Below are 15,546 nucleotides of genomic sequence, written 5' to 3'. Positions count from 1 at the left end.
TCAGTGTAGAGAGTGTATCGAGTTGTAGATGTGTAGAGAGAGTGTGTTTGGTGTAGAGAGAGTGTGTCAGTGTAGAGAGTGTGTCAGTGTAGAGAGTGTGTCAGTGTAGAGAGTGTGTCGGTGTGTAGAGAGAGTGTCAGTGTAGAGAGTGTTTCGGTGTGTTTTTGTAGAGAGTGTGTTAGTGTAGAGAGTGTGTCAGTGTAGAGAGACTGTGTCACTTTAGAGAGTGTATCGGTGTTGTAGAGAGTGTGTTGGTGTAGAGAGAGTGTGTCAGTGTAGAGAGTGTGTGTCAGTGTAGAGAGAGTGTCAGTGTAGAGAGTGTGTCGGTTGTAGAGAGAGTGTCAGTGTAGAGAGAGTGTGTCGGTTTGTGTAGAGTGTGTGTCAGTGTAGAGAGTGTGTCAGTGTAGAGAGAGTGTGTCAGTGTAGAGAGAGTGTCAGTGTAGAGAGAGTTGTGTCGGTGTGGAGAGTGTGTCAGTGTAGAGAGAGTGTGTCAGTGTGAGAGAGTGTGTGTCAGTGTAGAGAGTGTGTCAGTGTAGAGAGTGTGTCAGTGTAGAGTGTGTAGTAGAGAGTGTGTCTGTGTAGAGAGAGTGTGTCAGTGTAGAGAGAGTGTGTCAGTGTAGAGAGAGTGTGTCAGTGTAGAGTGTAGAGAGAGTGTGTCAGTGTAGAGCGAGAGTGTCAGTGTGTAGAGAGAGTGTCAGTGTAGAGAGTGTTTCGTGTTGTAGAGAGTGTGTTAGTGTAGAGAGTGTGTCAGTGTAGAGAGACTGTGTCACTTTAGAGAGAGTGTGTCAGTGTAGAGAGTATGTCAGTGTGTAGAGGGTGTGTCAGTGTAGAGAGTGTGTCAGTGTAGAGGGTGTGTCAGTGTAGAGAGAGTGTGTGTAGAGAGAGTCAGTGTTGAGAGTGTGTCAGTGTAGAGAGAGTGTCAGTGTAGAGAGTGTGTCAGTGTAGAGAGTATGTCAGTGTCGAGAGAGTGTGTCAGTGTAGAGAGGTGTCAGTGTAGAGGGTGTGTCAGTGTAGAGAGAGTGTGTGTAGAGAGAGTCAGTGTGAGAGTGTGTCAGTGTAGAGAGTGTGTCATTGTAGAGAGGTGTGTCAGTGTTGAGAGAGTGTGTCAGTGTAGAGAGAGTGTGTGTAGAGAGAGTATGTAGAGAGAGTGTGTGTAGAGTTAGTTGTCAGGGTAGAGAGTGTGTTAGTGTAGAGAGAGTGTGTGTAGAGAGAGTGTGTCAGTGTAGAGAGAGTGTCAGTGTAGAGAGTGTGTCAGTGTATAGAGTATGTCAGTGTAGAGAGAGTGTGTCAGTGTAGAGAGAGTGTGTCAGTGTAGAGAGTGTCAGTATAGAGAGTGTATCGGTGGAGAGAGTGTGTTGGTGTAGAGAGAGTGTGTCAGTGTAGAGAGAGTGTGTCAGTGTAGAGAGAGAGAGTGTGTGTAGAGAGAGTGTGTCAGTGTAGAGAGTGTGTCGGTGTAGAGAGTGTGTCGGTGTGTATGTAGAGAGAGTGTGTCAGTGTAGAGAGAGTGTGTCAGTGTAGAGAGAGAGTGTCAGTGTAGAGAGAGTGTCAGTGTAGAGAGTGTGTCGTGTGTGTAGAGAGTGCGTCAGTGTAGAGAGTGTGTCAGTGTAGAGAGAGTGTGTCAGTGTAGAGAGTGTATCGGTTGTAGAGAGTGTGTTGGTGTGAGTGTAGAGAGAGTGTGTCAGTGTAGAGAGTGTGTGTCAGTGTAGAGCCAGTGTCAGTGTAGAGAGTGTGTCGTGTGTAGAGAGAGTGTCAGTGTAGAGAGTGTTCGGTGTAGAGAGGGTGTTAGTGTAGAGAGTGTGTCAGTGTAGAGAGGTGTGTCAGTGTAGAGAGAGTGTGTCAGTGTAGAGAGTGTATCGGTGTAGAGAGGTGTTGGTGTAGAGAGAGTGTGTCAGTGTAGAGAGAGAGAGTGTGTGTCAGTGTAGAGAGAGTGTCAGTGTAGAGAGTGTGTCGTCGTGTGTAGAGAGAGTGTGTCAGTGTAGAGAGAGTGGTCGGTGTAGAGTGTGTGTCAGTGTAGAGAGTGTGTCAGTGTAGAGAGAGTGTGTCAGTGTAGAGAGAGTGTCAGTGTAGAGAGAGTGTGTGTCGGTGTGGAGAGGAGTGTGTCAGTGTAGAGAGAGTGTGTCAGTGTTGAGAGAGTGTGTCAGTGTAGAGAGTGTGTCAGTGTAGAGAGAGAGTGTGTCGGTGTAGAGAGTGTGTCTGTGTAGAGAGAGTGTGTCAGTGTAGAGAGAGTGTGTCAGTGTAGAGAGAGTGTGTCAGTGTAGAGAGAGTGTGTCAGTGTTGAGCGAGTGTCAGTGTAGAGAGAGTGTCAGTGTAGAGAGTGTTTCGGTGTAGAGAGTGTGTTAGTGTAGAGAGTGTGTCAGTGTAGAGAGACTGTGTCACTTTGAGAGAGTGTGTCAGTGTAGAGAGTATGTCAGTGTAGAAGGTGTGTGTCAGTGTAGAGAGTGTGTCAGTGTGTAGAGGGTGTGTCAGTGTAGAGAGAGTGTGTGTAGAGGAGAGTCAGTGTTGAGAGTGTGTCAGTGTAGAGAGTGTGTCATTGTAGAGAGTGTGTCAGTGTTGAGAGAGTGTGTCAGTGTAGAGAGTAGAGAGAGGTGTGTAGAGAGAGTGTGTAGAGAGAGTGTGTCAGTGTAGAGTTAGTGTGTCAGGGTAGAGAGTGTGTTAGTGTAGAGAGAGTGTGTGTAGAGAGAGTGGAGAGAGTGTGTCAGTGTAGAGAGAGTGTCAGTGTAGAGAGTGTGTCAGTGTAGAGAGTATGTCAGTGTCGAGAGTGTGTCAGTGTAGAGAGTGTGTCAGTGTAGAGGGTGTGTCAGTGTAGAGAGAGTGTGTCAGTGTAGAGAGAGTGTCAGTGTAGAGAGAGTGTCAGTGTAGAGAGAGTGTGTCAGTGTAGAGAGAGTGTGTCAGTGTAGAGAGAGGTGGTGTTGAGAGAGTGTTGTGTAGAGAGAGTGTGTCAGTGTAGAGTTAGTGTGTCAGGGTAGAGAGTGTGTTAGTGTAGAGAGAGTGTGTATAGAGAGAGTGTGTCAGTGTAGAGAGCGTGTGTCATTGTAGAGAGAGTGTCAGTGTAGAGGTGTGTCAGTGTAGAGAGTATGTCAGTGTAGAGAGAGTGTGTCAGTGTAGAGAGAGTGTGTCAGTGTAGAGAGAGTGTGTGTAGAGAGAGTCAGTGTAGTTGTAGAGAGTCAGTGTTGTAGAGCGTGTGTCAGTGTAGAGAGTGTGTCATTGTAGAGAGTTGTCAGTGTCGAGAGAGTGTGTCAGTGTAGAGAGAGAGTGTGTCAGTGTAGAGAGTGTGGTCAGTGTAGAGCCAGTGTCAGTGTAGAGAGTGTGTCGGTGTGTAGAGAGAGTGTCAGTGTAGAGAGTGTTCGGGTAGAGAGTGTGTTAGTGTAGAGAGTGTGTCAGTGTAGAGAGATGTGTACATGTCACTTTAGAGAGTGTGTCGGTTGTTAGTGTGTTAGAGTGTAGAGAGTGTGTTGGTGTAGAGAGAGTGTGTCAGTGTAGAGAGTGTGTGTCAGTGTAGAGAGAGAGAGTGTCAGTGTAGAGAGTGTGTCGGTGGTAGAGAGAGTGTCAGTGTAGAGAGAGTGTCGTCGTGTTGTGAGTGTGTGTCAGTGTAGAGAGAGAGTGTGTCAGTGTAGAGGAGTGTGTCAGTGTAGAGAGAGTGTCAGTGTAGAGAGAGTGTGTCGTGTGTGGAGAGTGTGTCAGTGTAGAGAGAGTGTGTCAGTGTTGAGAGAGGGTGTCAGTGTAGAGAGAGTGTGTCAGTGTAGAGAGTGTGTCGGTGTAGAGAGTGGTCTGTGTAGAGAGAGTGTGTCAGGTGTAGAGAGAGTGTGTCAGTGTAGAGAGAGTGTGTCAGTGTGTGAGAGAGAGTGTGTCAGTGTAGAGCGAGTTCAGTGAGTAGTAGAGAGTGTCAGTGTAGAGAGAGTGTCAGTGTAGAGAGTGTTTCGGGTTTTTTGAGAGGTGTGTTAGTGTAGAGAGAGTGTGTCAGTGTAGAGAGACTGTGTCACTTTAGAGAGAGTGTGTCAGTGTAGAGAGTATGTCAGTGGAGGTGTGTGTGTCAGTGTAGAGAGTGTGTCAGTGTAGAGGGTGTGTCAGTGTAGAGAGAGTGTGTGTAGAGAGAGTCAGTGTTGAGAGTGTGTGTCAGTGTAGAGAGAGTGTCAGTGTAGAGAGTGTGTCAGTGTAGAGAGTATGTCAGTGTAGAGAGAGTGTGTCAGTGTAGAGAGTGTGTCAGTGTAGAGGGTGCGTGTCAGTGTAGAGAGTGGTGTGTAGAGAGAGTCAGTGTTGAGAGTGTGTCAGTGTAGAGAGTGTGTCATTGTAGAGAGTGTGTCAGTGTTGAGAGAGGTGTTCAGTTGTAGAGAGAGTGTGTGTAGAGAGAGTATGTAGAGAGAGTGTGTGTTAGAGTTAGTGTGTCAGGGTTAGAGAGTGTTGTTAGTGTAGAGAGAGTGTGTGTAGAGAGAGTGTGTCAGTGTAGAGAGAGTGTCAGTGTAGAGAGTGTGTCAGTGTATAGAGTATGTCAGTGTAGAGAGAGTGTGTCAGTGTAGAGAGAGTGTGTCAGTGTAGAGAGTGTGTCAGTATAGAGAGTGTATCGGTGGAGAGAGTGTGTTGGGTGTAGAGAGAGTGTGTCAGTGTAGAGAGAGTGTGTCAGTGTAGAGAGAGTGTGTGTTAGAGAGAGTGTGTCAGTGTAGAGAGTGTGTCGGTTGTAGAGATGTGTTGTCGGTTGTAGAGAGAGTGTGTCCGTGTAGAGAGAGTGTGTCAGTGTAGAGAGGAGAGGTCAGTGTAGAGAGAGTGTCAGTGTAGAGAGTGTGTCGGTGTGTAGAGAGTGCGTCAGTGTAGAGAGTGTGTCAGTGTTAGAGAGAGGTGTCAGATTGTAGAGAGTGTATCGGGTTGTTGTAGAGAGATGTGTTGGTGTTGTTAGAGAGAGTGTGTCAGTTGTAGAGAGTGTGTTCAGTGTAGAGAGAGGGTCAGTGTAGAGACGTGTGTCGGTGTTGTTTTGTAGAGAGAAGTTGTCCGGTTAGACGAAGAGAGTGTCGGTGGTAGCTGGTTTGTTGTTTTTGCTAGAGTGTGTGTCATTTGGTGTTAGAGAGCTGTGTCAGTGTAGAGAGAGTGGTGTCAGTTGTAGAGAGAGTGTTCAGTGTAGAGAGCGTGTTGTCGGTTGTGGAGAGTTGTTGATCAGCTGTAGAGAGAGATGTGTTGGTCAATTGTTTGAGAGAGCTGTGTCAGTTGAGAGCGTGTGGTACAGTGTAGAGGAGTGCCTGTGTCGAGTTTTTGTTTATTGTAGCGAGTGTGTCTGTGTAGAAGAGTGGTGTCAGTGTAGACGAGAGCTTCCTGTCGTCAGTGTAGAGAGAGTGCTTGTCAGTGTAGAGAGAGTGTGTCAGTGTAGAGCGAGTGTCAGTGTAGGAGAGAGTGTCAGTGTAGAGAGGTTTCGGTGTAGAGAGTGTGTTAGTGTAGAGAGTGTGTCAGTGTAGAGAGACTGTGTCACTTAGAGAGAGTGTGTCAGTGTAGAGAGTATGTCAGTGTAGAGGGTGTGTCAGTGTAGAGAGTGTGTCAGTGTAGAGGGTGTGTCAGTGTAGAGAGAGTGTGTGTAGAGAGAGTCAGTGTTGAGAGTGTGTCAGTGTAGAGAGTGTGTCATTGTAGAGAGTGTGTCAGTGTTGAGAGAGTGTGTCAGTGTAGAGAGAGTGTGTGTAGAGAGAGTGTGTAGAGAGAGTGTGTCAGTGTAGAGTTAGTGTGTCAGGGTAGAGAGTGTGTTAGTGTAGAGAGAGTGTGTGTAGAGAGAGTGTGTCAGTGTAGAGAGAGTGTCAGTGTAGAGAGTGTGTCAGTGTAGAGAGTATGTCAGTGTCGAGAGTGTGTCAGTGTAGAGAGTGTGTCAGTGTAGAGGGTGTTGTGTCAGTTGTAGAGAGAGTGTGTCAGTGTAGAGAGAGTGTGTCAGTGTAGAGAGAGTGTCAGTGTTAGAGAGAGTGTGTCAGTGTAGAGAGAGTGTGTCAGTGTAGAGAGAGTGTGTGTTGAGAGAGTGTGTAGAGAGAGTGTGTCAGTGTAGAGTTAGTGTGTCAGGGTAGAGAGTGTGTTAGTGTAGAGAGAGTGTGTATAGAGAGAGTGTGTCAGTGTAGAGAGCGTGTGTCATTGTAGAGAGAGTGTCAGTGTAGAGTGTGTGTCAGTGTAGAGAGTATGTCAGTTGTAGAGAGAGTGTGTCAGTGTAGAGAGAGTGTGTCAGTGTAGAGAGAGTGTGTTGTAGAGAGAGTCAGTGTAGAGAGAGTCAGTGTAGAGCGTGTGTCAGTGTAGAGAGTGTGTCATTGTAGAGAGTTTGTCAGTGTCGAGAGAGTGTGTCAGTGTAGAGAGAGTGTGTGTTGAGAGAGTATGTAGAGAGAGTGTGTCAGTGTAGAGTTAGTGTGTCAGGGTAGAGAGTGTGTTAGTGTAGAGAGAGTGTGTGTAGAGAGAGTGTGTCAGTGTAGAGAGAGTGTCAGTGTAGAGCGTGTGTCAGTGTAGAGAGTGTGTCAGTGTAGAGAGAGTGTGTGTAGAGAGAGTCAGTGTAGAGAGAGTCAGTGTAGAGCGTGTTTCAGTGTAGAGAGTGTGTCATTGTAGAGAGTTTGTCAGTGTCGAGAGAGTGTGTCAGTGTAGAGAGAGTGTGTGTTGAGAGAGTGTGTAGAGAGAGTGTGTCAGTGTAGAGTTAGTGTGTCAGGGTAGAGAGTGTGTTAGTGTAGAGAGAGTGTCAGTGTAGAGAGTGTGTTGGTTTAGAGAGTGTGTCAGTGTAGAGAGTGTGTTAGTGTAGAGAGAGTGTGTCAGTGTAGAGAGCGTGTGTCATTGTAGAGAGAGTGTCAGTGTAGAGAGTGTGTCAGTGTAGAGAGTGTGTCAGTGTAGAGAGAGTGTCAGTGTAGAGAGTGTGTCAGTGTAGAGAGTGTGTCAGTGTAGAGAGCGTGTGTCATTGTAGAGAGAGTGTCAGTGTAGAGAGTGTGTCAGTGTAGAGAGTGTGTCAGTGTAGAGAGAGTGTCAGTGTAGAGAGTGTGTTGGTTTAGAGAGTGTGTCAGTGTAGAGAGTGTGTTAGTGTAGAGCGAGTGTGTCAGTTCAGAGAGAGTGTGTCAGTGTAGAGAGAGTGTCAGTGTAGAGAGTGTGTGTAGAGAGAGTGTGTTTGTATAGAGAGAGTGTGTCAGTGTAGAGAGTGTGTCGGTGTAGAGAGAGTGTGTCGGTGTAGAGAGAGTGTGTCAGTGTAGAGAGAGTGTGTCAGTGTAGAAAGTGTGTGTGTAGAGAGTGTGTCAGTGTAGAAAGTGTGTGTGTAGAGAGATTGTGTCAGTGTTGAGAGTGTGTCAGTGTAGAAAGTGTGTGTGTAGAGAGAGTGTGTCAGTGTAGAGAGAGTGTGTCAGTGTAGAAAGTGTTTGTGTCGATAGAGTGTGAATTAAACCACAGGATTAGCTGGTTGGTAGTGGATCAATCTGATCAGACAAGCCCTGATACATCAGCAGGCAGCATTGTGGTGTTTCCATCTCCTACCCTGTGCTGGTTACAAAGAACCATGACAAAGATATTTATAACTAACCCAAGATAGTTCATCTGCGTCATTTACAGTTGGAGCAAATGAAGCATAGTGGGCAGAACAAGCAAGGAGGTGGGCAAAGCCAAACTTGAGTTCACAAGATCCTATTGGCACGTTGTAGCATGTATGCATATTTCCGTTAGGGAACGACTCCTCTGTGAAGTGCGCATGTGCTCATACTCAATTTGACCTTGCACTCCTTCTAAACAACTGCATTTTTTAAACCTTTTGCAAAGCACCAAACTCTATAAAACTTAGTGCACTGTGTTCGTAACAGAATCTAGTTTTGGGAACAGAGAAATCTATTGAGTTTAGATGTTTCAACAATGAGACAATTAGCATAATGTCAGCCCAGTTTCCATCCTCTCCCACTACCCCTGACTGGACTTCCTCTCAGTACCACATCTCTTCCTATAAATGACATTTTCCTGAGTCAGACAAGTTGTTTTCAGACACGTGTGAAGTTTCACATGTACTTTTTCAAGTGTTTTTCCCTCATGTGAAAAGCAAAGCCCCACATCTGGTCTCCTACCCAGGGACCAACCTGCTCAGCTTCAGAGGCAAACCAACAGTGTGATGCAGGATGCTATCTTTCTGGAATAAATGTGCCAAAACTAGCAACGGGAAAAAAGCCAGTGAATGCAAAGTCCAGGGTAACATAACCAAAGGTAGGGAAAATTGCAGGAAAGAGAGAGGCGTTTTATTTTGTCATAAAAAAAAAATTACTAAAAGATTTTGTCGTTGCATCCATTGACAATTCATTTGCAATAAAAAATTATTTCCTTGTAATATTTAGTTTTGTTATAAAGACTTTGGGGTTTATGTTTTGCTATCAATATCATTATTTCTTTTGCAGTATTAAGAATGTTGTTCTGAACTTCAGAGGTTTTGCTTGACATTAACGTCATGAACAACTCACCTCTTAGAGGATTGCACCACATAATAACACTATGACTCTATTAACGCTGTTTAAAGCAGCAATCCTTCATTGGATCGTTAACATTAAGTGCGTTCCCCGCCCCTGTTCGGTAAAAAGCTGAGAGATGGGCTGGAGAACTGTAACCACTCTCAAATCCACAGACTACGCTATGGATGCAGTGACTGACCATCCACAATATCAAAATCATAGTTTCCATGTTTTTAGACTATATTGTGTTTGTTTACATTTATTTTGTTTACAAACATTGGAGTAGATGTGGAGTTTTCTTACATGTGAAACTGCAAATGAAATGTTCACTTTCAAGTGTGGGTGGAATTGCAAGTTCACATATGAAAAACAATCACATGTAAAAAATCTAATTTGCGGTGTCGTATGTCGTATGTTCACATGTAAGTAAATAAAGTTCACATTTGAAAAATAATCACACAAAAGTTTTTCAGGTATGAAACTGCAAATTAGATTTGCGCAAATTATTGTTTTTTAAATTGCAAGTTCATATGTGAAAATCAATCACATGAAAAAATCTATTTTGCAGGATCACATGCAAGAAAACTCCACATCAGTTATCAGTTTTCTTGCATGTGATCCTGCAAAATAGATTTTTTCATGTGATTGATTTTCACATGTGAAAGTAGGATTTTTTGTATCATACTCTCTCTTTCTTTCTTTCTCTCTTTCACGCACACACACACACACACACACACGCACACACACGCAGATTTGTCCCCAGTTAGTCATGACGTCCCCATACGGAAGGTGTGCAAACAGTTCAATGTCCCCATTGGGCCAGTAAAACAAGAACAGACACACACACACACACACTCTCTCTCTCTCTCTCTCTCTCTCTCTCTCTCTCTCTCTCTCTCTCTCTCTCTCTCTCTCTCTCTCTCTCTAACACACACACACACATATGCAGTCTCCAGTAAAGGTGTGTATGAAAGATTAGGTTCTGTGTCCCCGAGCTAGGCGCCAGAGCAGTTGTATCATAAGTAAGCAGTAAGCAGTAGGCAGTAAGCAGTAAGCAGTAAGCAGTAGGCAGTAAGCAGTAAGCAGTAGGCAGTAAGCAGTAAGCAGTAAGCAGTAAGCAGTAGGCAGTAAGCAGTAAGCAGTAAGCAGTAGGCAGTAAGCAGTAGGCAGTAAGCAGTAAGCAGTAAGCAGTAAGCAGTAGGCAGTAAGCAGTAAGCAGTAAGCAGTAAGCAGTAGGCAGTAAGCAGTAGGCAGTAAGCAGTAAGCAGTAAGCAGTAAGCAGTAGGCAGTAAGCAGTAAGCAGTAAGCAGTAAGCAGTAAGCAGGCATCGTGATGAGAAGGGATTTCAGCACAAAGTAAAACTCTAGAAGAAGTCAGAGACCACAGATCCGTCCTATAAAGAGCTGGGAGAGCCTGCTTACATGCAGCATGAATGACAGGAGTTACTCCTGGCTCCCACAAACCAAACTGTTTGGGAACATGAAACATTGAGTTCCACCTGGAAACAGTTAGCCGGGAAAATTCTACCTGGGTGGACACCTGTAAACTAGGAAACTCCTACAGATTGTTAATGAACATGATATACAGTACAGCAGATGAAGGAAGCCATCATGAAGACTGTTGGAGAGGTTGTACTCTGATCCTGAGCATCAAATGGGGTTCTTTAGACAGATCAAGAAATATTTACTGTATCCATGATTCCTGTGCATCCATTTGACTGTGTGTAATAAACTCCAGTAAGAATCTACTGGAGTTGCAATATCCGTGCAAACAACAGCAGTCTGTTTCAACAACAGCAGTCTGTTTCAACAACAGCAGTCTGTTTCAACAACAGCAGTCTGTTTCATCAACAGCAGTCTGTTTCAACAACAGCAGTCTGTTTCATCAACAGCAGTCTGTTTCAACAACAGCAGTCTGTTTCATCAACAGCGGTCTGTTTCATCAACAGCAGTCTGTTTCAACAACAGCAGTCTGTTTCATCAACAGCAGTCTGTTTCATCAACAGCAGTCTGTTTCAACAATAGCAGTCTGTTTCATCAACAGCGTTCTGTTTCAACAACAGCGGTCTGTTTCATCAACAGCGGTCTGTTTCATCAACAGCAGTCTGTTTCAACAACAGCAGTCTGTTTCATCAACAGCAGTCTGTTTCATCAACAGCAGTCTGTTTCATCAACAGCAGTCTGTTTCAACAACAGCAGTCTGTTTCAACAACAGCAGTCTGTTTCATCAACAGCAGTCTGTTTCATCAACAGCAGTCTGTTTCAACAATAGCAGTCTGTTTCATCAACAGCGGTCTGTTTCAACAACAGCGGTCTGTTTCATCAACAGCGGTCTGTTTCATCAACAGCAGTCTGTTTCAACAACAGCAGTCTGTTCATCAACAGCAGTCTGTTTCATCAACAGCAGTCTGTTTCATCAACAGCAGTCTGTTTCATCCATCATCAACAGCAGTCTGTTTCAACAACAGCAGTCTGTTTCAACAACAGCAGTCTGTTTCATCAACAGCAGTCTGTTTCATCAACAGCAGTCTGTTTCATCAACAGCAGTCTTACTGGCATTGTTTGTGATCATGATGAATTCAGTTATGTTTTCTTTATGAGTATATAAATGAGATTGTTTTCTATACTGAAGCATTATCAACTACACCCTCACACACTCCTTTCCAAGGACTCCAGTGCCTATCTGTCTGTTGACCAGGGTTAGACTGGGACTTTTATATCGATGTTTTAATCCTTCACTAAATGCTTTATTCCATTTACTGGGCCTGATGTTGGACATGGAGCGCGTTATGCTGTCATCTCAATAACAATTGCATTTTCAACACTATCAAAAGGAAGTATACGCAAATGTTTTCTTTACACTCTGTTTTTTCCTGTCCTGTTTAATTTGAGCATATTGGTACGCATTTGCTTTGTTTTGTTTGGATAAATGCAGTCAATAAGAAGACAAAATCGTCTTGTTTTCATGCCATTGACCAGTTGAGCCCCTACTCCTCCTCCTTCTTAATATTTACCAACATTGAGTATTTTCTTCCGTGCGTGTAGCCGAAAAGCCCCTGCGGCCGCGGAACGTGAAGCTGACGTCAGTGGACAAGGGCCTGAGGGTGAGCTGGGAACCTCCCAACCAGCTGGACGGTCGCCCGGTGGACCGCTACACCATCAGCTACGGAAAGTCCATGAGGACACTGCGCTTCATCAAGGTGGACAAGGACAGACGCTCCGAGGTACTGGAGGATGTAGGTAAGACATTGAACAAAAGAGAGAGAGAGAGAGAGAGAGAGAGAGAGAGAGAAATAAAGTGGGGCTGAAGGAGAGTGGGAGAGATAAAAGTAGAGAAAGTGAGGGAGAGTAAGAAGGAATGTTAGGGGGTGAGCATGACAGGACTGGTGGTGGCAGAAAGAGAGGGAGTGAGAGAAAGAGGAATAAGGGAGAGAAAGAAAGAGAGAGAGAGAGGGATAGAGGGAGAGAAAAAGAGAGAGGGAGGGAGAGAGAGAGAGGGAGGGAGAGAGAGAGAAAGAGAGAGAGTGAGAGAAAGAGGGATGGAGGGAGAGAAAGAAAGAGAGAGAGAGAGGGATAGAGGGAGAGAAAGAGAGAGGGAGAGGAAGAGAGAGAGGGATAGAGGTAGAGAATGAGAGAGAAGGAGAGAAAGAGAGAGAGAGTGAGGGAAAGAGGGATGAGGGAGAGAAAGAGAGAGAGGGAGGGAGAGAGAGAGAGGATTGGCCTAAACTATGGAGTGTGTTTCAGAGCCCGGAGTTCTGCACTTTCTGAAGATGAGTGCAGAGAACAAGGAGGGGATCAGCAAACCTGTCTACAGAGCAGAGACGCCAGGAGGTGAGGGGGGGGGCAGCCTGGGGACCGTTACATCTTCAACAGGAGGGGCCAGGGCCCTCAAAACCAAAGCCTTCAGTGTGGCCGTGCCTCGTGGCACCAGTAAGCACATCTACTGTGTGTGTGTGTGTGTGTGTGTGTGTGTGTGTGTGTGTGTGTGTGTGTGTGTGTGTGTGTGTGTGTGTGTGTGTGTGTGTGTGTGTGTGTGTGTGTGTGTGTGTGTGTGTGTGTGTGTGTGTGTGTGCGTGTGTGTGTGCATGTGTGTGTGTTCCACTGTTAACCAGAAGGTCAGAGATGCGTTTCAACACACGTTGTTAATGTGCACTTTACACTAGCAGTGCTTTTAAACAGTCACAACATACCCCGACTAAAACATGGCAGCCCCAGACTGTAGTTATTGGAGGTTTTTAGGGCATTTAGGACCAATACCCAACTGATTTTTCCAACAGTATGAAAGCAGTTCACCCGCCCTTTGTCACATTTCCATTTTCCTCTGAGCTTGGAGCTTGGCATCACAGGGCTATACTTCATCAGCAGCCCAAGCCTGGGGCCAGCCCTTGTTTTCCACATCTAAACCTATCCTCGGTCCAATAACCCAAACCCATGTGTTGTGGTCTCTGACTCTGTGTGTGTCTGTCTGTCTGATTGTGTGTGTGTGTCTGTCTGATTGTGTGTGTGTGTGTGTGTGTGTGTGTGTGTGTGTGTGTGTGTGTGTGTGTGTGTGTGTGGTGTGTGTGTGTGTGTGTGTGTGTGTGTGTGTGTGTGTGTGTGTGTGTGTGTGTGTGTGTGTGTGTGTGTGTAGAGGGACTAGGAGTGTATGAGATGATTTTCTCCTTGCAGATCAATCTGTTCCCACAACATGCTAGCAGCATTAGTCATCGTAAATAACACCACGTTGCTTCTTCATCATTAATGTGTTTGTACAGACCTCTGTTATAGCAACAGGTCCACAATATGAGTTATGGATGGAGAGAGAGAGAGAGAGAGAGAGAGAGAGAGAGAGAGAGAGAGAGAGAGAGAGAGAGAGAAGGAAGGGGAGGAGTAGAAAGGTGCAATGGTGGAGAAGGGAAGAGGGTGAGAGAGAGATGAAGAGAGAGGGGGAGGAGAGGTACAACCTGATTGAAATGTTAGAACAGTGACGTCATACTGCTTTCAGTACTAATAGTTAATTTGTTATGATAAAAAAAGATACTGAAAACCACCTGTGTGTTTTTTCTTTTTACCTGTGTGAAGTCTGCAGTACTTACTTGTTCAATGTTGACTCTGTGATTTACCTGTGTGTGATTACCTGTTCCCCAGGTGGTGAATGGGTCAAACTGGACGGCTTTGCAGTGGTGGGCGGGGCACCTGTCAATGCATCCTCTCCAGGTAACATAGAACGTGACTCCAGTGTACTCAAACGAGTCTATATTTACACCAACGTGGATATTGTTCATGTGCATGTTGGTCTTGGAACTAGAAGTAAAATTATCCTTAGAAGTCCCATTACACAGGCAAATGTAAAATTGCAGCTGTCATCGCAAAGGTAAAAAGAGCTCCATTCTCTAATTTGATAATTAATCCTAATGTTATGACTCTGGTAGCCAGGGAAACATAGCCCAGTCCCCTCTCTTCTCCCTCTGCTCTGAGTCGATGGGGCGGGTCTATCTAACTGAACCACTGGTATGTCTGGCCTGGTCCGTAGACCCTCGGATCCCTTCCACAAAAGACAGAAGCTAATATCTGGCAGTCAGAGGGTTGTTGAGTTGTCTTTAGTCTTTTGGAACTCTTGTGAGGGTTTAATGTAATTTATTTATTGTTTACTTCACTTGCTTTGGCAATGTAAACATATGTTTTCCATGCCAATAAAGCCCTTAAATTGAAATTGAAATTGAGAGAGAGAGAGGGAGAGAATATGAAGAAGAAAAAACAAGAGAAATAGAAGAAAAGGCAGTTGATTGAAACCAAATGGAACATCTCAGCCTGCCTTCTGCAGGAGCTCCCTCTCTATCTATCTCTCTCTCTCTCTCCTTCTCTCTCTCTCGCACTCTCTCCGTCTCCTTCTCTCTCTCTCTCTTGCTTTTTCTCTCCTCCTCTCTCCTCTCCCTCTCTCTCTTGCTCTCCCCCTCTATCTCTCTCTTGCTCTCTCTCTCCCCCTCTCTCTCGTTCTTTCTCCCTCTTGCTCTCTCTCTCTCTCTCTCTCTCTCTCTCTCTCTGAATTTGAATTTGAGTGATAAACAGAGAGAGAGAGAGAGAGAGAGGGAGCGAGGAGTCTCAAAGTAAGTGAAGAATCCATAGACTTACCACTTCTGGGAAAATTGGAAAACACTAAACAAACATAAACAGGAAGAGTTATCTATCCAAAATGGAGATGTATGGATAAACCACCACTCCAATCTTTTTGGCCCTATAACAAAGAACAAACAGCAAAAACAAATACAAATCATAGAATCTACTATTAAAGACTACCAGAACCCACTGGATTCTCAAATTACCTTGAATGAGTTACAGGACAAAATACACATCCTCCAACCCAAAAAGGCCTGTGGTGTTGATAGTATCCTAAATAAAATAATAAAATATGCAGACCACAAATTCCAATTGGCTATACTTAAACTCTTTAACATCATCCTTAGCTCTGGCATCTTCCCCAATGTTTGGATCCAATGACTGATCACCCCAATCCATACAAGTGGAGACAAATTTGACCCCAATAACTACCGTGGGATATGTGTCAACAGCAACCTTGGGGAAATTCTCCTCATTATCATTAACAGCAAGCTCGTACATTTCCTCAGCGAAAACAATGTACTGAGCAAATGTCAAATAGGCTTTTTGCCAAATGACTGTACGACAGACCACGTATTCACCCTGCACACCCCAATTGACAAACAAACAAACCAAAGCAAAGGCAAAGTCTTCTCATGCTTTGTTGATTTCCAAAAATCTTTTGACTCAGTTTGGCACAAGGGTCTGCTCTACAAATTGATGGAAAGTGGTGCTGGTGGAAACATACCACATTATAAAATCCATGTACACAAACAACAAGTGTGTGGTTAGAATTGGCAAAAAAATACATTTCTTCCCACATGGTTGTGGGGTGAAACAGGGATGCAGCTTGAGCCACACCATCTTCAACATATATATTAGAACAGTCTGCAACACCCGGCCTCAGAATCTGAAGTCAAATGTCTACTGTTTGCTGATAATCTGGTGTTTCTGTCCCCAACCAAGAAGGGCCTACAGCTCTGTCAGACCTGGGCAAAGTGAAACACCAAATAATGCATGCAGAGCAGAATTATGCCGACACCCGCTAAATGTCAAAATCCAGAAAAGAG

At 44.9% G+C, this 15,546-nt stretch overlaps 1 protein-coding gene across 1 annotated transcript in view; it reads left to right on the top strand.

Annotated features, from left to right (window-relative positions):
- The window catches only part of fndc1 (fibronectin type III domain containing 1), a 145,716-nt gene that overhangs the window by 73,283 nt on the left and 56,887 nt on the right, over window positions 1-15,546 (top strand). The window contains exons 2-4 of the mRNA XM_031800162.1: window positions 11,447-11,641; window positions 12,146-12,232; window positions 13,529-13,597. Coding sequence (XP_031656022.1) covers window positions 11,447-11,641; window positions 12,146-12,232; window positions 13,529-13,597 — 351 coding nt within the window. The remainder of the gene's footprint in view (window positions 1-11,446; window positions 11,642-12,145; window positions 12,233-13,528; window positions 13,598-15,546) is intronic.

Source organism: Oncorhynchus kisutch, linkage group LG21 (assembly GCF_002021735.2).
Source record: "Oncorhynchus kisutch isolate 150728-3 linkage group LG21, Okis_V2, whole genome shotgun sequence".
In the NCBI taxonomy this organism is placed as follows: domain Eukaryota; kingdom Metazoa; phylum Chordata; class Actinopteri; order Salmoniformes; family Salmonidae; genus Oncorhynchus; species Oncorhynchus kisutch.
This window is presented reverse-complemented; position numbering and strand designations above follow the sequence as displayed.